The following is a 26,933-nucleotide window of genomic DNA, read 5'->3' as shown; positions in this document are numbered from 1 at the left end:
GAGGCCCCGTTGGCTAAAGCGGTGCTTCAGGTTAAGAACAGTTTCAGGTTAAGTACGCACCTCCGGAATGAATTAAGTACTTAACCTGAGGTACCACTGTATTATTATTATTATTATTATTATTATTATTATTATTCCCATTGGCTATTTGCTGCCCAACCCGGTGAAGTCAGTGAGATGAATATTCTTGCGGCGCCGGTTAGATGATCTGTGGCTGGCATCCCCCAAAATCCCCACGGGTACCTTGCACGTTGCCAGTTCTGAAAATTCACACTGCATCAAATACGACACACAGAAGACAACTCCGTACGCCGCCAGATCTTCTTGGGAAACAACAACAACAACAAAAGGCACCCGGAGTGTCAAAAGATACAGGCACTGGGCTTGAAGAACAGGTCCCATGGCTGAAATCAAAAACATTCAATATACATTCAATCACAGCGAAATTAAGCCCTGGCAGGTGGTCATCTGACCTCCCCAAAACCTCCCAAGGCAGGAGAGTCCAGAATCTGCAGAGGGAGACCATTTTATTATAAATAGCTCTTACCATCAGAAAGTTCTTCCTAAGGTTTAGTTCAGGGGTCGGCAACCTAAGGCCCAGGGGCCGGATCCGGCCCAATCGCCTTCTCAATGCGGCCCACGGAAGGTCCGGGAATCAGCGTGTTTTTACATGAGTAGAATGTGTCCTTTTATTTCAAATGCATCTCTGGGTTTATTTGTGGGGCATAGGAATTGGTTCATTTTTCCCCAAAATATAGTCCGGCCCCCCACAAGGTCTGAGGGACGGTGGACCGGCCCCCTGCTGAAAAAGTTTGCTGACCCCTGGGTTTAGTTGAAATCTCCTTCCTTGTCAAAATAAAAAAATTCCTTCCAGTAGCACCTTAAAGACCAACTAAGTTAGTTCTTGGTATGAGCTTTCGTGTGCATGCACACTTCTTCAGATACACTGAAACAGAAGTTGCCAGATCCTTCTATATAGTGAGAAGGTGGGGAGGGGTATTACTCAGAAGGGTGGTGGGAATGGGAGATTGGCAGGTAGCTGAGATGAGCCTGTTGACGACTCTTAACGACTGCAATAGGTCTTACAGGAAAAGGCAAGGGGTGAGAAGGTGAAAAATGGCTTAGTCATGTATAATGAGATAAGAATCCAATGTCTCTGTTCAGACCAGGTCTCTCCATGGTTTTAAGTTTGGTATTGAGTTGCAATTCAGCAGCTTCTCTTTCCAGTCTATTTCTGAAATTCCTTTGTAGTAAAACAGCTACTTTGAGATCTTGTATAGAATGTCCTGGGAGATTGAAGTGTTCTCCTACTGGTTTCTCTGTTTTGTGATTCTTGTAACTTGAATCCACTGGGTTCCGGAGCGGCAGAAAAAAAGCTTGTTCCCCTTTTCCATGTGACAATCCCATGCACTTCTCTTCTTCTGAAATTCCTGGCCCACCCTCTTCCCTAATATTTCACCCCCTTCTGCATTTTTTGGGGGGCGGGAAGGGCACCCTACTACTGACTCTGCCTCAGAACAAGGGAGACTGCCTTAAAGGCACCCTCAGGGTCCTCAGTCCTTTTCCAAGTGCCCCTCCCTCAAATTTATTTTATTTATTAAATTTGTATCTCACCCTCAACCTGTAGATCCCAGGGTGGTTCATGCCACAAATTCACAATATAAAAAAAAGACAAAATGCACGATGAAAAGAAGAACAGAAGCAAACCAAAAGCACATTTAAAAGGGATGAGAGTATGGATGGAGCAGGGGACAAATGGACCCCACATTTATTTATTTAAGCCATTTTCATAAACCACTTAATAAAATAAAATGTCTAAGCAGTGTAAATAAAACAGAAAAATAATTTATTAGTAACGTACAGATGAAAAAACAGAATTTAGAAACAAGTATACACAGCTAAACGATGTACCCAGGTTTGCTGAAATAGTTGTTTAAAAGGTTTCAGCTCAATCTTGTGAGAATATATATATATATATATATATATATATATATATATATATATGGCAATGTTTTATTTTGTGGTTTTGTAAACCGCTTAGAGCTTGTTGTTTTTCAAACAGTCTGGCAGTGTTGAATGTTGTTAAATAAAATAAATAAATTCCTAAGGCCCCTCCCAGGTTGAGGAACCATTTCCCAACCCTCCAATTTTCTACCTACGAAGGCGCCTCCGCCATTTTGAAAACCGCCCTTGCCAATTTTGACATTGTGCCGGGAGTTTCAGCCAAGTGGGCGAGGCTCCCGGCTTCAGACGTTGCCCCTTCCTTGACCCGTGAGGGACGGGGCGGCCATGGGGCGATGGGAGATGCTAAACCTGTGGCCATCCAACCTTCGCCCTGAAGAGGACACTACAGACAACATGGCAACGGCAAGGTAGGTTTTACCGGAGTTTACGGCACGAGGTCACTTCCTGTGGGGAGCCATCTTGGATCCCAGGGAGACGGGCAAGGGTTTGGTCCTAGCGAAGGCCGTTCCGCTGTTTCCCTGCTTCTGATGAGGCATCTCTTGGTCATCTTAGACCTCTCTTACCCATTGGTCTGTTACATTCATGTTGCCTCCATTTAAGGTTCAGGTTTTCCTCCACTCCAAGATGCCCTCTTCCATTCCCTCTGTGGCTCAGCTGCAGTTTGGGGAGGGTCTTCGTTTCCAGGTACAGTGGTACCTCTGGATGCGAACGGGATCCGTTCCGGAGCCCCGTTCGCATCCTGAGTAAAACGTAAGACGTGACTGCGCGTCTGCGTGTGCCGCGTTTTGCTGCTTCCGTGCATGACATCATTTTGAGCATCTGCGCATGCGCGAGCGGCGAAACTCGGAAGTAACGCGCTCCATTATTTTCGGGTCGCCGCAGAGTGCAACTTGAAAACGGTCAACCTGAAGCACATCTAACCCGAGGTATGACTGTACAGTGGTACCTCTGGTTGCAAACGGGATCCGTTCCAGAGGCCCATTAGCAACCTGTAAAGAACGCAACCCACGCCTGCACATGCGCGGGTCATGATTGTCCGCTTCTGTGCATGCACGTGACGTCACTTTGCATGTCTGCGCATGCGCGAGCGGCGAAACCCGGAAGTAACCCGTTCTGGTGCTTCCAGGCCGCCGCAGGACGCAACCTGAAAATGCTCAACCTGAAGCAAACGTAACATGAGGTGTGACTGACGCTCCGACCCCCCATTGCTGGATCAGGTTGGGGCCAGGAAAACCCCACAGCATTTCCATTTTGTTGAGGACCTTAGGGGACCGCAGGTGGCGCTGCGGGTTAAACCACAGAGCCTAGGACTTGCCGATCAGAAGGTCAGCGGTTCGAATCCCCACAACGGGGTGAGCTCCTGTTGCTCAGTCCCAGCTCATGCCTACCTAGCAGTTTGAAAGCACCACAAAGTGCAAGTAGATAAATAGGTACCGCTCCGGCAGGAAGGTAAACGCCGTTTCGGTGTGCTGCTCTGGTTCGCCAGAAGCGGCTTGGTCATGCTGGCCTCATGACCCGGAAGCTGTACGCCGGCTGCCTTGGCCAATAAAGCGAGATGAGCGCCACAACCCCAGAGTCGGCCACGACTGGACCTAATGGTCAGGGGCCCCTTTACCTTTATGGGACCTTATCGAGGCAGTGGATGCTTTTCATTTTTCCGGGTCAGGGCAAAAAGGGTTCTGCTTTTCACAAGCACCGGGGGGCTTGATCAGAGTGAGGGCACCCCACCTCTCAAAGATACTTCGGTCTTGCCTGTCTCCTGTTCCCTTTAAGAAAGTTAAACCAGGGGAGTTGGTGGGGGCAGGAACACATTCCTGATATATTACAAAGTTGGCGCATCGTTGGCAAGGACAGGTTGAGGATTTGAGAAGGCACCTTTCCTCCCCAGTTGGAGGGAGCAGGAGGCAAGTAGGCCCTAGGTCAACGCCCCAACCTGCCTGCCCCAACTTTGCATCCCAACGAAGTAGCCAAGAACCATGGCCAGCTCCGGCCCAGAGTTCAAATCCAGCGGCTCCCATCTCAAGCCATGAGAAGGAAAATGCAGGTGGAGATTCGTCTGCTGACAGCACCGACTCTTTACCTTCCTGTCCTCTGCTGGAACTCTTTAAAATAAAAAACCTTCGCATCTTGGGGGGGAAGAGCATGTTTTCAAGCTTCCTGCAGAGTTTCAAAGATGGGAGGTGCTCATTTCTCTTCTAGGGCTAACAAGGTTCCTTCAAGATATTCCTTGCAGGAAGGAGCTGTTTTCAAAAGACCCGCCTGGAATGGCTTAGGCAATCCAGTCAAGTGGAATGAGGTCACTTCCTGTGGGCGCCATCTTAGATCCCAGGGAGACGGGCACGGGTTTGGTCATAGGGAAGGCCACAAATAATACATTTCTTGTTTCTTATTTCCCCGCAAGGAAGTCCTTTCAGTACCAAAGGTCGGCTCGGTGTTGCTGGTTGTAAAGCAACAGTTTAATCTGGTCTCTGATCTGGTTGACAAGCACCTGGGAGAGCAGGATCCCGACCAGCTGCAAGAGGGAAACAAAACACAGACGGAACAGGACTGTGAGCGTGGCAAAAAGGGAGACGGCTTTAAACGGAGCTTCTGGGTGGCGGTGGACACTTGCCAGGCTGTAAACAAACCTGGTGGGCAAGCTTTGCATCCCTGGTGCAATGCCCTCGCAAATGGAGGGCATTCCACAAATGGGGAGCCACCACCGAAAAGGCCCTGCCATGGGGCAACGCCAGCCGGTGCCCCACCATGGTGGAAGCAGCTCCCAAGCATTGCCTGCAGACTGTAGGGTCCAGGGGCCCCCAGGGCCACCCTGAAACAACACCCACGAGGAGGGGGCAAGCCAATTACCTGGGGAATGGCCAATCCCAGCGCTACTCCGCCCAGGAGGAAGAGGTTGCTGTGAATCCAGTTCACCAGCTTGTCAATGCAGCCGTTGGTATAGATGAACTCGCTGGCCTCCAGGTAGCTGAAGGCCTGCATCCCTTGGCCACACATGGTGTTGATGACCGACTGCATGGGAAGAAGCGTGTTGGAGAAAATAATAACTTCATAAAATTGTATCGAGATTAAATTAAATTAATTAAATTGAATTAAAACAAACTTAATTTAATTTTAATTAAAACAAAATTAAAAGGTGCCTGCTTCTTGGGAGAAAAGCAATGACAAACCTAGACAGCATATTAAAAATCGTGGAGGGGGGTGGAATACCCCATAAAAGCCATTAAATTCCATTACAAAGTTCAGAATGACAGTATATATCTCAGTTAAGGAGCATGTATCTCAATTAAGCAATGGCAAACCTAGACAGCATCTTAAAAAACAGAGACACCACCTTGCCGACAAAGGTCCATATAGTTAAAGCTATGGTTTTCCCAGTAGTGATGTATGGAAGTGAGAGCTGGACCATAATGATGATGATGATGATGATGATGATGATGATGATGATAATAATAATAATAATAATAATAATAATAATAATAATAATAATAATATATTATTTATACCCTGCCCATCTGGCTGGGCTTCCCCAGCCACTCTGGATGGCTTCTAACAAAATAATAAAATGCAGTAATGCGTCAAACATTAAAAGCTTCCCTAAAGAGGGCTGCCTTCAGATGTCTTCTGAATGTCAGGTAGTTGTTTATCGCTTTGACATCTGATGGGAGGACATTCCACAGGGCGGGCGCCACCACCGAGAAGGCCCTCTGCCAGGTTCCCTGTAGCTTTGCTTTTCGCAGCGAGGGAACCGCCAGAAGGCCCTCGGAGCTGGACCTCAGTGTCCAGGTAGAATGATGGGGGTGGAGATGCTCCTTCAGATATACTGGACCATAAAGAAGGCTGATTGCCGAAGAATTGATGCTTTTGAATTCTGGTCTGGAGGAGACTCTTGAGAGTCCCATGGACTGCAAGAAGATCAAACCTCTCCATTCTGAAGGAAATCAGCCCTGAGTGCTCACTGGAAGGACAGATCCTGAAGCTGAGGCTCCAAGACTTTGGCCACCTCATGAGAAGAGAAGACTCCCTAGAAAAGACCCTGATGTTGGGAAAGATGGAGGGCACAAGGAGAAGGGGACGACAGAGGACGAGATGGTGGGACAGTGTTCTCGAGGCTACCAGCATGAGTTTGACCAAACTGCGGGAGGCAGTGGAAGACAGGAGTGCCTGGCGTACCCTGGTCCAGGGGGTCACGAAGAGGCAGACACAACTAAATAACAAAAAAAATTGTATCGTTTGATGATTCAGTTTTCTTTTGCGTCACTGGCCTAGCTGAACTAAAAGGGCCTGTCCCTGCCTTTTACGTTACAGAACTAGCTGCTTTTAGGTACTGTCTGCAGCGAATGGTGGCTCCAGAACACTGAAAAGAATAAACTGTTAGAATCTGTCGTGGTCATAGAATCCTAGAATCATAGAGTTGGAATAGACCACAAGGGCCATCGAGTCCAACCCCCTGCCAAGCAGGAAACACCATCAGAGCACTCCTGACATATGGTTGTCAAGCCTCTGCTTAAAGACCTCCAAAAAAGGAGACTCCACCACACTCCTTGGCAGCCAATTCCACTGTCAAACAGCTCTTACTGTATGCATTGTATGCATGAAAAGAAAAGCATAGCATTTATGATTAGTCTTGAATTGTTTTGTACACAGATGAAATAGGACATTGGAAGACTTTGAATGAACAGGAAAATTAGTTAAAGTCTAATCCAATCAGTCAAAGCCAAATGATTTTGATGATGATGATGGTAATAATAATTTATTTACACCCTGCCCATCCGGCTGGGTTTCCACAGCCACTCTGGGCGGCTTCCAACAGAATATTAAAAACACGATAAAACACCAAACATTAAAAACTTCCCTAAAGAGGGCTGCCTTCAGGTGTCTTCTAAAAGTCAGGTACTTGTTTATTTCCTTGACATCTGATGGGAGGGTGTTCCACAGGGTGGGCGCCACCACTGAGAAGGCCCTCTGCCTGGTTCCCTGTAACCTCACTTCTCGCAGGGAGGGAACTGCCAGATAAATTATTATCATTATTATTATTAGTAGTAGTAGAAGTAGTAGTAAAAGGTAAAGGGACCCCTGACCATTAGGTCCGGTCGTGACCGACTCTGGGGTTGCGCCGCTCATTTCGCTTTATCGGCCAAGGCAGCCGGCGTACAGCTTCCGGGTCATGTGGCCACCATGACTAAGCCGCTTCTGGCGAAACCAGAGCAGCGCACGGAAAAGCCGTTTACCTTCCCGCCGGAGCGGTACCTATTTATCTACTTGCACTTTGACGTGCTTTCGAACTGCTAGGTTGGCAGGAGCAGGGACCGAGCAACAGAAGCTCACCCCGTCGTGGGGATTCGAACCGCCGACCTTCCGATCGGCAAGTCCTAGGTTCTGTGGTTTAACCCACAACGCCACCCGCGTCCCTACTAGTAGTAGTAGTGTTATATTCCTTCTGCTTCTGAAGATTCTCTTTCTACCGTGTTTCCAAATGGATCGGATGTGTGGCTCTATGATATACCTGGTCGTCAGTTTGCAGGCAACAGGAATAAGGCACAGAGCAGCGTTCCCAGCTGGGGTTGTGGGCCGTGCAGTTGAAATACAGATTTTGCGACCAGTCTTTATAGGAGACGCCACCACAGCAGCTGAACTGCAAAGGGAAGGAAGAGAAGGAGTTAAGGCAGAGGAGCTGGACGGAAGCAGGCGTCGGAAAGGGTCCCCAACGCCTCCCCTTCCCTTTTCAAACATAAAATATTTTGAAATCTTTCATATAGATATATAGCGAAACATCCCACTCAAACGCAGAAACTGGTGTTTAGGCAATACATACAAAGCAACAGCCAAATAACAGTTCTTATCTTTTTGTGCAGAGGGCAACAGAACAGTTTTAAGTTAGCCAAAAAGTTCTATACAGTGGTACCTTGGTTCTCAAACTTAATCCGTTCCGGAAGTCCGTTCCAAAACCAAAGCGTTCCAAAACCAAGGCACACTTTCCCATAGAAAGTAATGCAAAATGGATTAATCCGTTCCAGACTGATGGTAGTCACTGTTTAGATGGGGGGGCTTTTATCCATTTCCGCAACCGCAAAATCAAGCAGTCTGTAACTGAACTGGGTTTCACACAATCACAAAAACAAATTAACCGAAAAAGTCACAAAAATGCAAAATAAATAGCAAAAGCGCCAAACTGAATCCATTCTGGAAGTCTGTTTGAATTCCAAAATGTTCAAAAACCAAGGCGCAACTTCTGATTGGTGCAGGCGCCCCGGAAATAATAGCCGATAGCCGCTTCAGATGTTCGGCTTCCGAGAAACGTTCAAAAACCAAAACACTTACTTCCAGGTTTTCGGAGTTTGGGACCAAGGTGTTTGGGAACTAAGGCATTTGAGAACCAAGGTAGCACTGTAGTATGTAGAGTCCTCTGTGCGCATTTTTAGTCGTGCAAATAATAAAACTGTGACATTCGATTGCAAAAGAGCTCTTGTGTTTTGGGCCCATGTGATTTTATCATTCAATGTTTCCACATCTTCCGAAGTACCCACGTCCTCGAGAAGTTATTCTCTCAAGTTATTCCATTGCTTCTCGTTATTACAAGCTTGCCCGCTAACGGGGTTTTTTTGTATCTTGCTTCTCTATGTTGTGAACCATAATCTACAGTTGGAAGGGCGGCATGCAAATTTAATTTTTTAAAAATAAAATAGAATAGTAGAAGAGGACTCATTAAAGGTTTGAGGTGCCTCCCGTGAAAAGACTGAGCGCGGGGAATTTGGAGCCATTTTGCTCAGGAATTGCTTTTATTTTGACAAACATTTCTTTCGAGAACTGAGATGCTTTCCTGCGCACTTCTGTGATGTCACGGAGGCCAGCCAATCAGTGCCACACACATAAGGACCCCCACACATTTGAAAAGCACATTTTCAGGATAGGTCAGCCCTGAAAACCTACTTTGCAGCACTAGGACCCCTGGGACAGTGAGATACAATTAAGAAGTCTATTAATAGTGAAATAATTATTAAGCTCTAACTAAAAATGGTTTTTTATTCATAACAAACTTAATAATGTGTCAGGGAACTGCCATCACAGTCAGGAGTGGAGGAAGGGCTCCCAAGCGATCCCAGAGAAGGTCCCAGCAGGAAAGGAGGGGACTCAGTGACCGGGGAAGGAAATCAGCGTTACACCAGGGAGAAAGGGGGCAGAGGCGGGCTTCGGAGGGATGGCTCCAGGACTCTTCGCCAGAGACCAGCGGGGAGAGCATTGGTCCTCCACTGCCCACACCCACCCAGCGCAGAAGACTTCCGCGCAGGGAGGCTAGGCAGAGACTATCCGTCAAGGAACTTTTATGTTGGAAGAAGTTCAGGAAACGCCCACTGACGGATTCTGCCAGTGACTGAGACAGACGCGGAATCAGGACTGTCCAGCCAGGGAAAGGTTTATCCAGGCAACCTCACCGAGAGTGGCGGCAACTTACGCACGAGCAACCCCCAATTCCCATTACATAATGCAAACACATGGGCATTTGGCAACAGCAAAAGTTCCTTTAGAAAGACAATTTACAAAGACTCATAATCTAGTCTCTAGAAACTTGCTATAACATGAAATAATAATAGCAAACCAGTGATATTTTAGGGAGCCGGCTAGCAGGCGGGGCCCATGACTTACATCACAGGAGCCAACACAACACAAAACACTGTTGCTGTACGTAGCTTTTATCGTATTTGGTTTTTTATCTTATATTTTGGAAATGTACATCCAGTTTTTTCCCCTTTAATTTTTTGGGGGGCCCCAAGAGAGTGGGGCCCTAAGCTAGAGCTTCTTTAGCTTATACATAAATCCAGCGCTGTGTGCAACCACAACTTGCAACCACCTGGAAGCAGAGCAAGGGCTTGCAGTTTATAAACCAAAACTCACCTCTTTCTGGCCAAAGTCAATGAGGTTCTGGAGGTCCAAGTCGTCCCGGTAGTGCACAATGGCGTTGTTTACAATCTCGCTCACTTTCCCACGAGCCTGTAAGGAAATCGGAACAAGGCTATGGAGGGAGTTGCTCTGTCCCAGCTCCTGCCAACTTAGCAGTTCGAAAGTACATCAAAGTGCAAGTAGATAAATAGGTACCACTCTGGCGGGAAGGTAAACAGTGTTTCCATGCGCTGCTCTGGTTCGCCAGAAGCGGCTTAGTCCTGCTGGCCACATGACCCGGAAGCTGTACGCCGGCTCCCTCGGCCAGTAAAGCGAGATGAGCGCTACAACCCCAGAGTCGGCCACGACTGGACCTAATGGTCAGGGGTCCCTTTACCTTTACCTAAGGTTTAGTAGTGTTTTGATGGGACGCGGGTGGCGCTGTGGGTTTAACCACAGAGCCTAGGACTTTCCAATCAGAAGGTCGTTGGTTCAAATCCCCACGACGGGGTGAGCTCCTGTTGCTCGGTCCCTGCTCCTGCCAACCTAGCAGCTCGAAAGCACGTCAAAGTGCAAGTAGATAAATAGGTACCGCTCCAGCGGGAAGGTAAACGGCGTTTCCGTGCGATGCTCTGGTTCGCCAGAAGCGGCTTAGTCATGCTGGCCACATGACCCGGAAGCTGTACGTCGGCTCCCTCAGCCAGTAAAGCGAGATGAGCGCCACAACCCCAGAGTCGGCCATGACTGGACCTAATGGTCAGGGGTCCCTTTACATGAAAAAACGCAACCTGAAGTGTCTGTAACCCGAGGTATGATTGTACCACTGTTTTTCATTCTAACCCTGAACATGTCAAGTCCCGTTCCCCACCCCCTGAACACCCATCTCCAAAGGAGAAGCTTAGGGACATTCCAGGGAACAACACTGCCCACTTCATAATAATAATAATAATAATAATAATAATAATAATAATAAAAAACTTCAGCGCCACACAAAACCTTCCAAGCCACCTTTCCACTCTCCCCCACCCAGAACAATCGCCTCTGTACCTTGTCGGAGAAGACGAACCCCAGGACGCCCGAGGCCAGCTGCAGCAGGAAGATGACCGTCAGGCAGATAGAGAACTGCAGGGGAGAGAATCTCGTAAGTGAAGGGCCACAGAGCCAATGGCAGCTTAATGCTCAAGGGGGTGGGGCCAGCTCCGAGGGCCTTCTGGCCGTTCCCTCCCTGGGAGAAGCCAAGTTACAGGGAACCAGGCACAGGGCCTTCTCGGTGGTGGCTCCCGCCCTGTGGAACGCCCTCCCAGCAGATGTCAAGGAAACAAACAACTGTCTGACTTTTAGAAGATGTCTGAAGGCAGCCCTGTTAGGGAAGTTTTTAATATTTGATGTTTTATCGTGTTTTTAATATTTTTTAATATTTTTATTATTTTCAAATATCAAATTATTCCAACAACTGTATTTCCCCCCCAATTTCCCCCCCTCTCATCTCCCCCTCCCTCCCCCCTACAACTTCCCTCAGTTTCTCTTTCTGATTTATTAACACATATTATTCTCTGCATGTTATTAAAACGTAAAGATCTCTGAATTGTCCGTCTATTATATTAACAAATAAATTTGTGTACATTTATTCAAAACCTGCCAAGGAGTCCAATTCGTTTTGATGCTTCTTTAAGTATTTTGTAAAAAGTTCCCATTCTTCTTTGTAGTCACAGTTGTCCTTCTCACGCAATTTGTACGTTAGTTTAGCCAGTTCCACATAATCCATCAACTTCTCTTGCCACTGTTCTTTTGTTTTTAATATTCTGTTGGGAGCCACCCAGAGTGGCTGGAAAATTTAAGATTAAACTAACAATAGATAAACTAAGGGCTATGAATTTGCTGAACCAACTTTTAAAAGGGATACAAGAATGGGGGATGTGAGGAAGTCAGGAAAATATGTGAATTTAAGATATAAAATCAAGAAAGAGGGAATTTTTGTGTTTTTTCTATATGTGCTTTTTCTTTTCTATTATTAGTTTTTTAATGTATGCATTTTTGTATTTTTGTGTTTAATGTTTGTGTTGTTGTATTTTGTAGTATGTATGTGGTGTTTTTATATTTTTCTTGTCTTTGTCTTTGTATTTTTCCTTTTATATTGTGCATTGTTAAAACTTAATAAAAAATTTCATTAAAAAAATAATAATATTCTGTTGGGAGCCACCCAGAGTGGCTGGGCAACCCAGCCAGATGGGCAGGGTATAAATAAGTATAAATAATAAATTATTATTATTATTACTATTATTATTATTGGGTGAGCCTCTCCAACTTCCCCTACTCTTTTGGCTAACGAGAGCCAAGGCAGTGTAGTGGTTAGAGCAGTGCTCCTTCAACTGGGGACCCCACCATTGCTGGACTACAACTCCCATTATCCCTAGTTAGCAGGATCAGGGGTTGGGGATGATGGGTGCTGTAGTCCAACCATGGATGGGGACCCCAGTTGGAGAAACGCTGGGTTGGAGCGTTGGGAGAGCAGAGTTCAAATCCTCTTCAAACCATTAAGTTTACTGGGTGGCCAGTCACTCACTCTCCGATCTAGCCTACCTCACAGGGCGGTTGTGAGAATAATATGGGGAGAAGGAGAACTATGTTTGCCGTCTTGAGTTCCTTGAAGGATGGTGGGATATGAATGCAGTGAATGAATGAATGAATGAATGAATGAAGGTGCTCTACGTGGGGCTACCTTTGAAGGTGACCAGGAAACTACAACTAATCCAGAATGTGGCAGCTGGACTGGTGACTGGGAACGGCTGCCAAGACCACATAACACCAGTCTTGAAAGACCTACATTGGCTCCCAGTCCGTTTCCGAGCACAATTCAAAGTGTTGGTGCTGACCTTGAAAGCCCTAAACGGCCCTGTATCCCTGAAGGAGCGTCTCCACCCCCATCGTTCTACCCGGACACTGAGGTCCAGCACCGAGGGCCTTCTGGCGGTTCCCTCACTGCGAAAAGTGAGGTTGCAGGGAACCAGGCAAAGGGCCTTCTCGGTGGTGGCGCCCGCCCTGTGGAACGCCCTCCCACCAGATGTCAAAGAGATAAAGAACTACCTGACTTTTAGAAGACACCTGAAGGCAGCCCTCTTTAGGGAAGCATTTAACGGACCACTGTATTTTAATACTTTGTTGGAAGCCGCCCAGAGTGGCTGGGGAAGCCCAGCCAGATGGGCGGGGTATAAATTAATTATTATTGTTATTGTTGTTGTTGTTATTATTATTGTAGTGGTTGGGAGTTACTCGTGCGTAATCCTGCTCCGTTTGAGCATTAGATTGCCTGGTTAAACCCTCCGGACTGCACAGCCCATCTCAGCGTGGCTGCCCTTAGTCACTCGTAGAATCTGTCTGTGGGCGTTTCTTAAAGCGCTGCCAACATAAGAGCTGTTTGACGCCCAATCGTCTCCGCCTCTCACTGCGCAGGAGTCTCCTGCGCAGGGTGGGCGTGGGCAGCGGGGTGCCTGGGCTCTCCTCACTAACTTCCAACGAAGAGTCCTGGAGCCCCTGCACCTCCCTGTCCCGTTGCTCTCCTGGATCCCTGGTGTTACACTTATTCCCTTCCCCTTCTTCCCAGCTGAGTCTCCCCCTAGCGCTGGGACCTTCTCCTGCAGAATCAGAGACCCTCTCCTTCTCCCGTGCCTCTGATGTCAGTTCCCTGACAATTAATTATTATTATTATTATTATTATTATTATTATTATTATTATTATTATCATCATCATCATCATCAATGAGATGCAAACTGTTGGACCTCAGTGTCCGGGCTGGTATACTGGGCCAAGGCTCCAATGGGTTTTACATTCTAAGACTGGAGAGATATTTCATGATAAATCCCGGACCCCTGTCAGGTAACATTCTGTAGTGAGCAATTGGGGGGGGGACAACCATTGTGGGAGACCCATCCATATTAACCAAGACGGCCAAAAATCACAGGGAACCAGGCAGAGGGCCTTCTCGGTGGTGGCACCCGCCTTGTGGAACGCCCTCCCACCAGATGTCAAAGAGATAAACAACTACCTGACGTTTAGAAGACATCTAAAAGCAGCCCTGTTCAGGGAAGTTTTTAATGTGTGACATTTTAATGTATTTTTAATCTTTTGTTGGAAGCCACCCAGAGTGGCTGGGGAAGCCCAGCCAGATGGGCGGTGTACAAATAATAAATTATTAATTATTATTATTATTATTATTATTATTATTATTATTATTATTATTATTATTATCATTCCTATTCCAAGCGCACACTTCCAGTGGCAAGGGCTCCCTTCGCTTAAGGATGCCCAGGAAGTGTCTGATGCCAGCGCTACCCTGCCTTTGCCCAGGACGGTGCCCAGAGGTTCTCACCGTTTGCAGCAAGCAGATGTTCTCGCGCAGGGAGCCGATGCAGCCGCAGAACGTGATGAAAAACATCAGGATGCCGACGACGATCAGCAGGATGGCCGGGTCCACGGCGAGGCAAGCCATGGCTGCTTCTGCAGCGGGAAAGGAAGATCACAGAGTCAAACACAGGGATTTCCGTCCATTCCCAACAGCTTCTCCCTGCTAGCTATGGCTAAGCGCACCTATCTGTTGCAGCGGGTTGGACTAGATGACCCTAAGGGTTCCCTTCCACCTCTTATGACTCTGTCCTCAACAACAGTGTTTTGTGCTTCTTTTCATTTAAAGGTGGGAATGGCCAAAAGGCAGCATTAACTGTCTGCTTTTTTGAGCAAAACAGCAACAAAGCTCTGGTGACGTGAACCATATTCAATAAACACACAAGACGTAATTGGCTGTACGTTTGGAAAAATAAGATATACTATTCATTGTGTTGTAGATTTTATACAGTGGTGCCTCGCAAGACGAAAAGAATCCGTTCTGTGATTCTCTTCGTCTAGCGGTTTGTTCGTCTTGCGAAGCAAGCCCATTGACGGATTAGCGGATTGGCGCTATTAGCGACTTTTAGCGGCTTATCTGCTGATCGGATCAGCTGATAAGCGGTTTAGCGGCTTAGAAAAAGGGTGGGAGGGGAAAAAAACCAGCAGGAACTCGCAAGACATTGTCGTCTTGCGAAGCAAGCCCATAGGAGATTCGTTTTGCGAAGCACCTCCAAAACAGAAAACTCTTTCGTCTAGCGAGTTTTCCGTCTTGCGAGGCATTCGTCTTGCGGGGCACCACTGTATATATATATATAACTTTTTTATTAAGTAATTCAACAAAACATATTACAGTGGTACCTCGGGTTACATACACTTCAGGTTACATACGCTTCAGGTTACAGACTCTGCTAACCCAGAAATAGTTCAGGTTAAGAACTTTGCTTCAGGTTGAGAACAGAAATTGTGTGGTGGCGGCAGCGGGAGGCCCAATTAGCTAAAGCGGTGCTTCAGGTTAAGAAAAGTTTCAGGTTAAGTACAGACCTCCGGAATGAATTAAATACTTAACCCGAGGTACCACTGTATCTTAAAACATATCATCCTTAATTTTTCCCCTCATTTCCCCCCCGCATAAACACCCCCCCGCGACTTCCCTCAGTTCCAATCTCTGATTTCTCTATAAATGCTATTCTCTGCATGTTACAGAACTGTATAAGTCCTTAATGTATATAACTACAGTGGTGCCTCGCAAGACGAAAAGAATCTGTTCCGTGAGTCTCTTTGTCTTGCGGTTTTTTCGTCTTGCGAAGCAAGCCCATTAGCGGCTTAGCGGCTTAGCGCTATTAGCGGTTTAGCGGGCTTAGTGGATCAGATGATAAGCGGTTTAGCAGCTTAGTGGATCAGCTGCTAAGCGGCTTAGCGGCTTAGTGGCTTAGCGGATCAGCTGTTAAGCGGCTTAGCGGCTTGGGGAAAAGGGGGGGGGAGGAAAAAAACCCCGCAGGAACTCGCAAGACATTTTCGTCTTGCGAAGCAAGCCCATAGGAAATTCGTTTTGCGAAGCACCTCCAAAACGGAAAACCCTTTCGTCTAGCGGGTTTTCCGTCTTGCGAGGCATTCGTCTTGCGGGGCACCACTGTAATTATTATCAATTTAAAAAATTGTGAGTGTTTATTCAAAGCCTGCCAAGGAGTCCAGTTCACTTTGTTGCGTCTTTAGGTACTGTACTTTGCAAAAGGTTCCCATTCCTCTTTGAAGTCATAGTTATCCTTGTCCCGCAGTTTATGTGTCAGTTTTGCCAGTTCTGCATAGTCCATCGGTTTCTCTTGCCTTGAATTGTAGATTTCAACAGAAGTAGCTCATAAACGAAGACCCAGTGGATCCCTTTCACAGTACAGTCATACCTCGGGATGAATACGCTTCAGGTTGAGCGTTTTCGGGTTGCGCTCTGCAGTGACCCGGAAGTAACGGAACGTGTTACTTCTGGATTTCGCCGCTTGCGCATGTGCAGGCGCTCAAAATGACATCACGCGTATGCGCGGAAGCAGCGAAACATGACCCGCGCACACGCCGTCGCGTCTTACATTCCTTTCAGGATGTGAACGGGGCTCCGGAACGGATCCTGTTCGCATCCAGAGGTACCACTGTAGTAGTAGTAGCTACTGCTATGCTATAAGATCCACTTGTCCTGTGATATCATATATGAGCTTGTACTACTGATGAAGCCTAGGATAGCGAAACAAGGCTGATATTCCGGAAATCCTCGTCTTAGACTCTGTGGAAGGGTTCAGTGGAACTCTAACAAACTTTCGTGTGGATTGTTGGACTTTATGAACAGACAGGTGGAATAGACACTTTCACATATATGAACCTTATACATAAATTGATTAGAGAATGAACTGATCCACTGGGTCTTCTACTTTTTCCATTGAACTTTATGAGCTACTTCTGTTGAAATCTACAATTCAATACAATGAATAGTATATCTGATTTTTTCAAACGTACAGCCGGTTACGTCTTGTGTGTTTATTGAGTCTGCTTTTTGAGGCAAGAACGCCGACCGCTTGGGGAAAATGCAGGAGGAATTTCAGGGGTGCAGCCACAATTTAAATCCCAAGGTGGTCATTTTCCAGCTTTCCTCGCATGAGTGAGCTAGTTTCACTCCTCTGCTGAGCTGAAAAAGGAAGTTTACTCCCTCACAGAGCTAGCATGTCCAGCACCTTTAGCAAACTAAAGTTCCCGGGATTCTTGGGGGTGGGGGGGAACCAACTGTTATTAAATTTATGGGGTGTTCGCAGCCTTGAAAAACAGAAAATGCACTAAAACAGCAGGTCCCAGTTCTTACTGGGCTATTGTCTGCTTGGTTCCATAAACTCATGCCCAGTGCCTGCTACCCTACGGTATAAAAAGCATTATTCAGAATAGCAGTTTGCATGGCCCACTGAGGAAAACATAACAATGATTCAAAATCTAATTAAAAGTATGTAGTTTAATTAACTCGACAAAATGGATGAACTTGTTCCAGTGAGGCTAGATATTGCAAGGAGAACATTTCCGTGCATTCATGTCGATGAAAAGTACTACAGTCGTACCTTGGAAGTCGAACGGAATCCGTTCTGGAAGTCTGTTTGACTTCCAAAACGTTTGGAAACCAAAGCGTGGCTTTTGATTGGCTGCAGGAAGCTCCTGCAGCCAATGGGAAGCTGTGGAAGCCACATCGGACGTTCGGCTTTAAAAAAAAATGTCAAAAACGGGAACACTCACTTCTGGGTTTTGATTGTTTGGGAGCCAATGCGTTTGAGATCCAACGTACAACAAAGAAGGAAGTCTGGGCGTGAATATACACAGTGTAAATAAGATGACATAAAATGATGACTGTAAAAGATTGTTTTATTTTTGTTTGTGAAAAAATTAATAAAAAGCAATAAAAAAAGAAAGAAGTGGAACGAGGTCCAACGTACAACAATACTTACTAAACACCCACCAACTTTCATCGATCACAGGCATAGGGTGACTAGTTTAGGGGAAAATCAATAGCTATTACCAATAGCTATAACTGGTTATTTGGGGAAAACTTGGAATCATAAATACAGTGGTACAGTACCTCAGGTTACATATGCTTCAGGTTACAGACTCCGCTAACCCAGAAATAGTACCTCGGATTAAGAACTTTGCTTCAGGATGAGAACAGAAATTGTGCTCTGGCGGCAGCAGGAGGCCCCATTAGCTAAAGTGGTACCTCAGGTTATGAACAGTTTCAGGTTAAGAATGGACCTCCAGAATGAATTAAGTTCTTAACCCGAGGTACCACTGTACAAAGGAAATAGCTTTGAAAGTGAAAAGAACGATACAGTAGTACCTCTGGTTGCAAACGGGATCCGTTCCGGAGCCCCGTTCACAACCTGAAAGGAACGCAACCCACATCTGTGCACGCACGGGTTGCGATTCTCTGCTTCTGCGCATGACATCATTTTGCGCATCTGCGCATGTGTGAGTGGCGAAACCCGGAAGTAACCCTTTCCGGTACTTCCAGGTCACCGTGGGACACAAAAAAACATATCAGGAAGCAAATGTAACATGAGGTATGACTGTAAAGCTTGAAAAACGAAGCGAGGAAGGTGTTTCAAGTAAGCAAACGACACACTCGAAGGGCTGACCTCCAGTGCCCACCTGTTTCTTACTGCCACCCACTTCAGGAAGCATGGCCCAACAGTTTCAAGTCCTTGAGCCCTTGCTTGGCACACTGCTTGTGCTCCTTACCTGCGTGCTTCATCAAGCGGGCATAGACTCCCACTGCCACCATCGCCATGGAGATCACCTGCCAAGACAAAAAAGCCCAGAGTGTCAAGAGCGCCTGGCCAGAGGCTTAAGAAGAGCGTCTCCACCCCTATCGTTCTGCCTGGACACTGAGGTCGAGCTCCGAGGGCCTTCTGGCGGTTCCCTCCCTGCGAGAAGCAAAGCTACAGGGAACCAGGCAGAGGGCCTTCTCGGTGGTGGCGCCCGCCCTGTGGAACGCCCTCCCAACAGATGTCAAAGAGAACAACAACTAACAGACTTTTAGAAGACATCTGAAGGCAGCCCTGTTTAGGGAAGCTTTTAATGTTTAATGGACTACTGTATTTTAATACTTTGTTGGAAGCTGCCCAGAGTGGCTGGGGAAACCCAGCCAGATGGGCGGGGTATAAATAATAAATTATTATTAAACAAAAGCACACATTCTACTCATGTAAAAACACCAGGCAAGCCCCACAAGTAACCCAGAGATGCATTTTTTAAAAAACACACATTCTACTCATGTAAGAGAAGAGCGCAAATTATGGTGTGAAGCTCAACATCAAAAAAACTAAGATCATGGCCACTGGGCCTATCACCTCCTGGCAAACGGAAGGGGAAGAAATGGAGGCAGTGAGAGCAGTCACGAAATTAAAAGACGCCTGCTTCTTGGGAGAAAGGCGATGACAAACCTAGACAGCATCTTAAAAAGCAGAGACATCACCTTGCCAACAAAGGTCCATATAGTTCAAGCTGTGGTTTTCCCAGTAGTGATGTATGGAAGTGAGAGCTGGACCATAAAGAAGGCCGAAGAATTGATGCTTTTGAGTTCTGGTGCAGGAGGAGACTCTTGAGAGTCCCATGGACTGCAAGAAGAGCAAACCTCTCCATTCTGAAGGAAATCAGCCCTGAGTGCTCACTGGAAGGACAGATCCTGAAGCTGAGGCTCCAAGACTTTGGCCACCTCAGGAGAAGAGAAGACTCCCTGGAAAAGACCCTGATGTTGGGAAAGATGGAGGGCACAAGGAGAAGGGGACAATGGAGGACGAGATGGTGGGACAGTGTTCTCGAAGAGACCAGCATGAGTTTGACCAAACTGCGGGAGGCAGTGGAAGACAGGAGTGCCTGGCGTGCTCTGGTCCAGGGGGTCACGAAGAGTCGGACACGACTAAACGACTAAACAAAAACAACAACAACAACACTCATGTAAAAACACACTGATTCCCGGACCTCAGGCCAGATTTAGAAGGCGATTGGGCTGCATCCGGCCCCTGGGCCTCAGTTTGCCTACCCTCCCTGCTCACCAGGTACCAGCTGCTGAATAGCATCACTCTGGCAACCAAAATGCAGCCTGCCCTTGTCAGAAATCCTTTCCTCCTTCCTTGCAGCAGCAAAGGGATCATTTGTCAAGAGTCACCTTTTTTCCCTCCTGGCACTGAAAAGCGTGGGATTTGAAAGCATTGGTGCTTAAGTGGCTGCAATTAGCTCCTGCAATTGTATTGACACCTGGGGGGGGGGGGAGAGTTCTCTTTGAAGGAGGAGGACAGGAAAGAAAAGAGGGGTGGAGAAAGAGAAAGAGAAAGAGAAAGAGAGAGAAGGAAGGAAAAACCCTTGGCACAAACTGCTTTCCTTTTCTTCTTACAGCCTCATTCAGCTGAGCCAGGGTTAAGTCATGCATAGCAGAACTTTGTGGGCTTTTGCTACTTCAACTCGTGCACAACCACTCATTCCATGTGCCTGTTTTATGGTTCCATTTCCCATTTTTTTAAAAACAGGGCTGCCTTCAGATGTCTTTAAATGTCAGGTAGTTGTCTATCTCTGGCTAAAATGCAGGTAAAATACAGCAATAATAATTTTATTTATAAGGACAGATCCTGAAGCTGAGGCTCCAATATTTTGGCCACCTCATGAGAAGAGAAGACTCCCTGGAAAAGACCCTGATGTTGGGAAAGATGGAGGGCACAAGGAGAAGGGGACGACAGAGGACGAGATGGTTGGACAGCGTTCTTGAAGAGACCAGCATGAGTCTGACCAAACTACGGGAGGCAGTGGAAGACAGGAGTGCCTGGCGTGCTCTGGTCCAGGGGGTCACGAAGAGTCGGACACAGCTAAATGACTAAACAACAACAACAATTTTATTTATACCCCGGCCAGAGCCGAGCTCAGGGCGGCTAACACCAGTAAAATTACAGTAAAAACATAATGGGGGGGGGGAGGGAACCAATTTAAAATACAGGTTAAAATGCAATTTAAATGCAGCCTCTTTTTAAAAGTAGCCCATGGATCAAGACCATAAGGGGAGGGAAACATAAGGGTCAGACTGAGTCCAAACCAAAGGCCAGGCGGAACAGCTCCGTCTTGCAGGGCCCTAGTCTCTTGGGACAGAGCATTCTACCAAGTCGGGGCCAGTACTGAAAAGGCCCTGGCCCTAGTTGAGACCAATCTAAGCACCTTGTGGCTTGGGACTTCCAAAGGGTTGTCATTTGTGGACCTTAAGGTCCTCCGCGGGGCATACCAGGAGAGGCGGTCCCGTAGGTACGTGGGTCTTAGGCTGCATAGGGCTTTAAAGGTCAAAACCAGCACCTTGAACCTGATCCTGTACTCCACCGGGAGCCAGTGCAGCTGGTATAGCACTGGGTGAATGTGATCCCGTGGTGAGGACCCCGTAAGGAGCCTCGCCGCGGCAGTCTGCACCCGCTGGAGTTTCTGGGTCAGCTTCAAGGGCAGCCCCGCGTGGAGCAAGTTACAATAATCAAGCCTGGAGGTGACGGTTGTGTGGATCACTGTGGCCAGATCAGGGCGAGAGAGGTAAGGGACTAACTGCTTAATACGGTGGCAATGGAAATATGCCACATGTTCAAATCCGAGGTCATCCACAATTCCGCTTGCTCCCACCCCTTTCCCTTGGAAAAGACTGTTTTTTACCTCTGAATTGGAGCAAACGCTAATTGGGTTTTCTGTGGATGGGCCTTTGCCTGCAGGAAGCAACATGGCAAACAGAAAACTGCTTTCAGTACCTAGAAGACGCGAGACATGTGGGAGAACTCTGTGGCCTGTGCTTCCTAGCAATCTGTGGACGGTTCCTCAGTTTTGTGGCCATGAATTCTTCCTTTGCATTCATCAGTTGTTTCCTCATTTTTTTAAACGACAACAGCAAGAACATGCCCCACTTTCACCCTCCTCCTACAGGTCTTGCCAAACGTATCGCGTCACCAGGCTGAAATCCTACGAGCACCGGCGATATATGATCATGGAACTCAGTTGGCGCAGGAAGTATCCAGTTCCCTGCTTCCATCCATTACTTGCACAATTGAGATCTCTCTCCCCAAATCTGCTCCGGAGGGTTGGAAGAAGCCCTAGCACAGATTTTAAGGGGTACGCAGGGGGGAAAGGGGGACAGGACTTCTCTGCGCGAGCAGAAATCCTTGTGTTGACAGCACATTCTTGTAGGGCTATTTTTTGGACACGACCCTGCAACAGTCGCTTTCCGATGCTAGTTTTGCCACGTTAAAAAAATACAGATGCAATTTTTTATTTTTTTTAGAAGAGTCGGTGGAAGAAGACTGGAAGAAATTTAAAGACTACCTACAGAAATATTGTAAAATTAATGAATGATAGAATGATGTTGGATAGCAACTAAGGGGTTTCCAGCTGTAATGATTTAAGGGAATATGAAAAAAGGGTTAAAATGGGTTAACATCTAATGGTAAGGATTTGCTGAACCAATAAATTGAAGTGGAATACAAAAAAGGGAGGTATGAGGAGGTCCGGGAAATAAGTTAAAAGAAAATAAGTAAAAGGAAAAATGTATGTTTTAAACTGTTTTTATTTTGTATTTTTCTTTTTCATTTTTACTGTTATATTTCAAAAATTTTTAATAAATATTTTATTTAAAAAAAATAAAAAAATACAGATGCAATTTTCACATTTTTAAAAAGGAATCGTTTCATTCTAAGTGTGCGTGCCTCCTGCGCCAGTTTTCTGTCTGTGGATCTGGTGAAAAACATACAGACCGACCATAGACAGGGGTCATCAAACTTTTTTCAGCAGGGGGCCAGGCCACTGTCCCTCAAACCTTGTGGGGGGGGGCGGACTATATTTTGGGAAAATAATAATGAACAAATTACTATGCCCCACAAATAACCCAGAGATGCATTTTAAATAAAAGGACACATTCTACTCATGGTGATTCCCTCACTGCGAGAAGCAAGGTTACAGGGAAGCAGGCAGAGGGCCTTCTCTGTGGTGGCACCTGCCCTGTGGAACGCCCTCCCACCAGGTGTCAAAGAGAAAAACAACTACCAGACTTTTAGAAGACATCTGAAGGCAGCCCTGTTTAGGGAAGCTTTTAATGTTTGATGCATTACTGTATTTTAATATTTTGTTGGAAGCCGCCCAGGGCGGGTGCCACCACCGAGAAGGCCCTCTGCCTGGTTCCCTGTAACTTGGCTTCTCGCAGTGAGGGAACCGCCAGAAGGTCCTCGGAGCTGGACCTCAGTGTCCGGGCTGAACAATGGGGGTGGAGATGCTCCTTCAGGTATACAGGACCGAGGCCGTTTAGGGCTTTCAAGGTCAGCACCAACACTTTGAATTGTGCTTGGAAATGTACCAGGAGCCAATGTAGGTCTTTCAAGACCGGTGTTATATGGTCTCGGCGGCCGCCCCCAGTCACCAGTCTGGTTGCCACATTCTGGATTAGTTGTAGTTTCTGGGTCACATTCAAAGGTAGCCCCACATAGAACGCATTGCAGTAGTCCAAGTGAGAGATAACTAGAGCATGAACCACTCTGGTGAGACAGCCCACGGGCAGGGAGGGTCTCATCCTGCGTGCTAGATGGAGCTGGTAGACAGCTGCCCTGGACACAGAATTGACCTGCACCTCCATGGATAGATGTGAGTCCAAAATGATCCCCAGGCTGCGCACCTGGTCCTTCAGGGGCACAGTTACCCCATTCAGGACCAGGGAGTCCTCCACACCTGCCTGCCTCCTGTCCCCCCAAAACAGTACTTCTATCTTGTCAGGATTCAGCCTCAATCTACTCACACAGGAACAGAAACACACAATGAGCAGAATGGTTTTATAACACATATTAGTGTTTTCCCCAAACTGGGTCTCCAGCTGCTTTTTCTGGACTACAATTCCCATCATTCCTGACCACTGGTGTTGCTAGCTAGGAATGATGGGAGTTGTAGTCCCAAAAAAACCCCACCATCAGATGGAGACCCAAGTTAGGGAAACAAAGATGTACGTAAAACAGATATGACAATTCTAACAAGCAAAAATTTAAAGATGGAAAACAAAACTTTAAAACAGGTGCATGGAAGGAGTAGTTGCACACGGGCAAAAATAACAATGTGGTTCATGCCAGATGTTTGTGGACTACAGCTCCCATCCGCCCCAGCCAGTATTGCCAATGGGCAGGGATGATGGGAGTTGTAGTTCCGCACCAGAGGACGCCATTTTGGCTGCTGAGCTAATACCATGCAGCAGACAGGAGCTCTCCATGTGGTCCCAGTTCCCATCACCAGCTGCCCCCATTGCCTTTGAACTGGGAGGTGCTGGGGACCTTCTGGCCGGAAAGCCAGCGAGCTACGGATGAGCGGACTATTTATGTATTCCAATAAATTTATTTATTCCAATAAATAAAAGCAGAGGAGAGTTTCGGCAAAGGGGGAATCGGCAGGCGCTGCCACAGCCTGAACGAAATTACCGCGCTCCCCTAAAAGCTGATTATAGCCTCCAGGAGCAATTACAAGCGCTTCGGTAATTGCCTATCCCCATACAGAGGCAGATGAACTGGTTAACTAAGGATTTAAATTAAAACTAATCCAGGATAAAGAGGCCTTCTAATGGAAACAGTTAATTGGACAAAGTGGCCTGGAAGGTCAGGATGAGATGCAGAAGGCGAGGAAAAGCTTGCGCTCAAATAGGAATTAATGGAGACACTACAACCAGAGTTTTCTAGAGAAAAAAAACCACACCCTGCAATGCATCGCACTGAAAAGTGCAACTTGAGAGAAGCGCTTCCAAATTTTTGATATCTGGAGCAAAGCGCATAGCCCAATTTTTTAAAACTGGAGTTATGCGCCATGCAGTTACTCAGAAATGGTGTGTAATTAGAACAAGATGTTAATTGTTTTAATGGGCTGAAATTTTTGCACATTTAATTATGGGTGCTCATTTTCATGTTTTGAAGGAATTGTTTAATTGCGCCTTTTTTGTGTGTGTGTCAATGGTTTTAGCATTCCAAACCACTTTAGGCCATTAAACAGGACATAAGTTAATAAATGACAACGGGTAGAGAAGTCGTTTTGAGCAACGTCCGCCAAACTCGGAGCAAGCCCGCTTAAGTCCATTTATTCCAATGGGTCTACTCTGAGTTTGACTCAAGGTCAAAAGTAACCTTTTCACATCATGTGAGTTTTGGATTTATATCCTGATTTGTTGCCATAGGGACGCGGGTGGCACTGTGGGTTAAACCACAGAGCCTAGGACTTGCCGATCAGAAGGTCGGCGGTTCGAATCCCCGCGACGGGGTGAGCTCCCGTTGCTCGGTCTCTGCTCCTGCCAACCTAGCAGTCTGAAAGCACGTCAAAGTGCAAGTAGATAAGTAGGTACCGCTCTGGCGTGAAGGTAAATGGCGTTTCCGTGCGCTGCTCTGGTTCGCCAGAAGCGGCTTAGTCCTGCTGGCCACATGATCTGGAAGCTGTACGCTGGCTCCCTCGGCCAATAAAGCGAGATGAGCGCCGCAACCCCAGAGTCGGCTACGACTGGACCTAATGGTCAGGGGTCCCTTTACCTTTACCTTGTTGTCATTTAGATTTGATCACAGTTTGATGGCAAAGGTTCAAGGAGGCTAATAAGGTCGAAATGCAACATATTACACTAGATATTATTATTATTATTTTAAAAAAAGAATAAAAAGAGCCAAGAAAACTCGTGGAATGGGGGCTGGAATACCCCATAAAGGCCATTAAATTCTATTACAAGTTCAGAATGACAGTATGTATCTCAATTAAGGAGCATGTATCTCCATTAAGCAATGACAAACCTAGACAGCATCTTCAAAAGCAGAGACAGCATCTTCAAAAGCAGAGACATCACCTTGCCAACAAAGGTCCATATAGTTAAAGCTATGGTTTTCCCAGTGGTGATGTATGGAAGTGGGAGCTGGGCCATCAAGAAGGCTGATCGCCGAAGAATTGACACTTTTGAATTCTGGTGCTGGAGGAGACTCTTGAGAGTCCCATGGACTGCAAGAAGATCAAACCTCTCCATTCTGAAGGAAATCAGCCCTGAGTGCTCACTGGAAGGACAGATCCTGAAGCTGAGGCTCCAAGGCTTTGGCCCCCTCATGAGAAGAGAAGACTCCCTGGAAAAGACCCTGATGTTGGGAAAGATGGAGGGCACAAGGAGAAGGGGACAATGGAGGACGAGATGGTGGGACAGTGTTATCAAAGCTACCAGCAAGACTAAACAACAACAAATCTCAATTAAGACACCTGGTAAACACGAATTTGAGAAGACATTCCCCGTCAAGCTTGGAAATCACTGCAATAACATCAGATTACCGACTCCAGGGGCACCGCAGTGCGTTCACACGAGACTCTTAATGGAGGCGAAGCAACAGAGCAATTATAGTGCTCTCTCTATCTTTCAAAGGCGAAAACGGAACCCGCACATTCCATTCGACGCACCACCCCTGGACCAGCGCAGACACGTGTGTGCACATCCGCACGTGCCTCAGAGGCCCCGAAGGAGACCGCAGAGACTCCCCCCTCCCCCTCTGCATTGTGCATGCAGATGGTTCCAGGCTCAACTTAGCCCCGATCCCAATGCCACCTCCTCCCGAGTAGAGCCGAGAATTGCCCCCCCCCTACAAGCCCTCCCTGCAGAGCCGCTGCTGCCAGCCAGTGCAGGCAACGCTGAACCAGCTGGGCCAGCGGATCCGATCCGTGCGAGTTTAACCCTCCCGTTGCCGCGCTCACCCAGAAAACCATGTTGAAGAAGAAGAGCAGGTATTTGACCAGGGGGCTGACGAAGGAGAAGTCTTCCCCCTGGGGGGCAGACGAGCCCCCCACCAGCCTCTGGGCCATGGCTGCGGCCCTATCGCCGAGGGTGTCGCTGGTCGCGCAGGGCCATCCTGGCCGGACCCGCACCGATCCTGGCTCGGCGGCTGATCATTAAACCGAAATTCCACCAGCTCCAGTTTTTGCAGCCCAGCAAGGTTCGCCCCGCCCCCTCCTCGCCCATTGGCTGCGCCCGCCGCCCCCTCGCTTCCTATTGGCCTCTCTCCCGCTCACTCGCCTCTTTCTGCGTTCTTAGAACGTTGTGTATCGTTTTTTCCCCCGAAGCGCCACCTGTTTAAAGTCCAGCGGAGGAGCGAGGGAGGCTCTTAAAGGGGCCGCGCCCCGGGTCGCGCGTCAAGGGTACGCGGGTTCAGAC

The 26,933-nt window shown here is 47.2% G+C and overlaps 1 protein-coding gene across 1 annotated transcript; it reads right to left on the bottom strand.

The window, feature by feature from the left end:
- Nucleotides 1-1,823: 1,823 nt before the first annotated feature.
- On the bottom strand, nucleotides 1,824-26,721 carry TSPAN33 (tetraspanin 33). Its single transcript, XM_083461582.1, has 8 exons — nucleotides 26,477-26,721; nucleotides 18,476-18,533; nucleotides 14,208-14,335; nucleotides 10,888-10,962; nucleotides 9,856-9,951; nucleotides 7,469-7,597; nucleotides 4,813-4,974; nucleotides 1,824-4,477 (listed from the first exon to the last, which is right to left on the bottom strand). Exons 1-8 carry the CDS (start codon nucleotides 26,582-26,584, stop codon nucleotides 4,376-4,378), a joined length of 858 nt encoding a protein of 285 aa, XP_083317708.1. The 5' UTR covers nucleotides 26,585-26,721; the 3' UTR covers nucleotides 1,824-4,375.
- Nucleotides 26,722-26,933: the final 212 nt, after the last annotated feature.

This window comes from Podarcis liolepis, assembly GCF_965112155.1.
Source record: "Podarcis liolepis genome assembly, chromosome: 10".
Taxonomy (NCBI): Eukaryota; Metazoa; Chordata; class Lepidosauria; order Squamata; family Lacertidae; genus Podarcis; species Podarcis liolepis.
The sequence above is the reverse complement of the archived record's forward strand: the minus strand, read 5'-3'. Positions and strand labels throughout refer to the sequence as shown.

Coding starts and splice junctions, on each gene's coding strand:
- TSPAN33 (XM_083461582.1), bottom strand. CDS start 26,584: ATGGCCCAGAGGCTGGTGGGGGGCTCGTCTGCCCCCCAGGGGGAAGAC. Junction 10,963..14,207: donor ACATCTGCTTGCTGCAAACG/GTGAGAACCTCT, acceptor TCTCCCCTGCAG/TTCTCTATCTGCCTGACGGT. Junction 9,952..10,887: donor GGTTCGTCTTCTCCGACAAG/GTACAGAGGCGA, acceptor ATTTCCTTACAG/GCTCGTGGGAAAGTGAGCGA.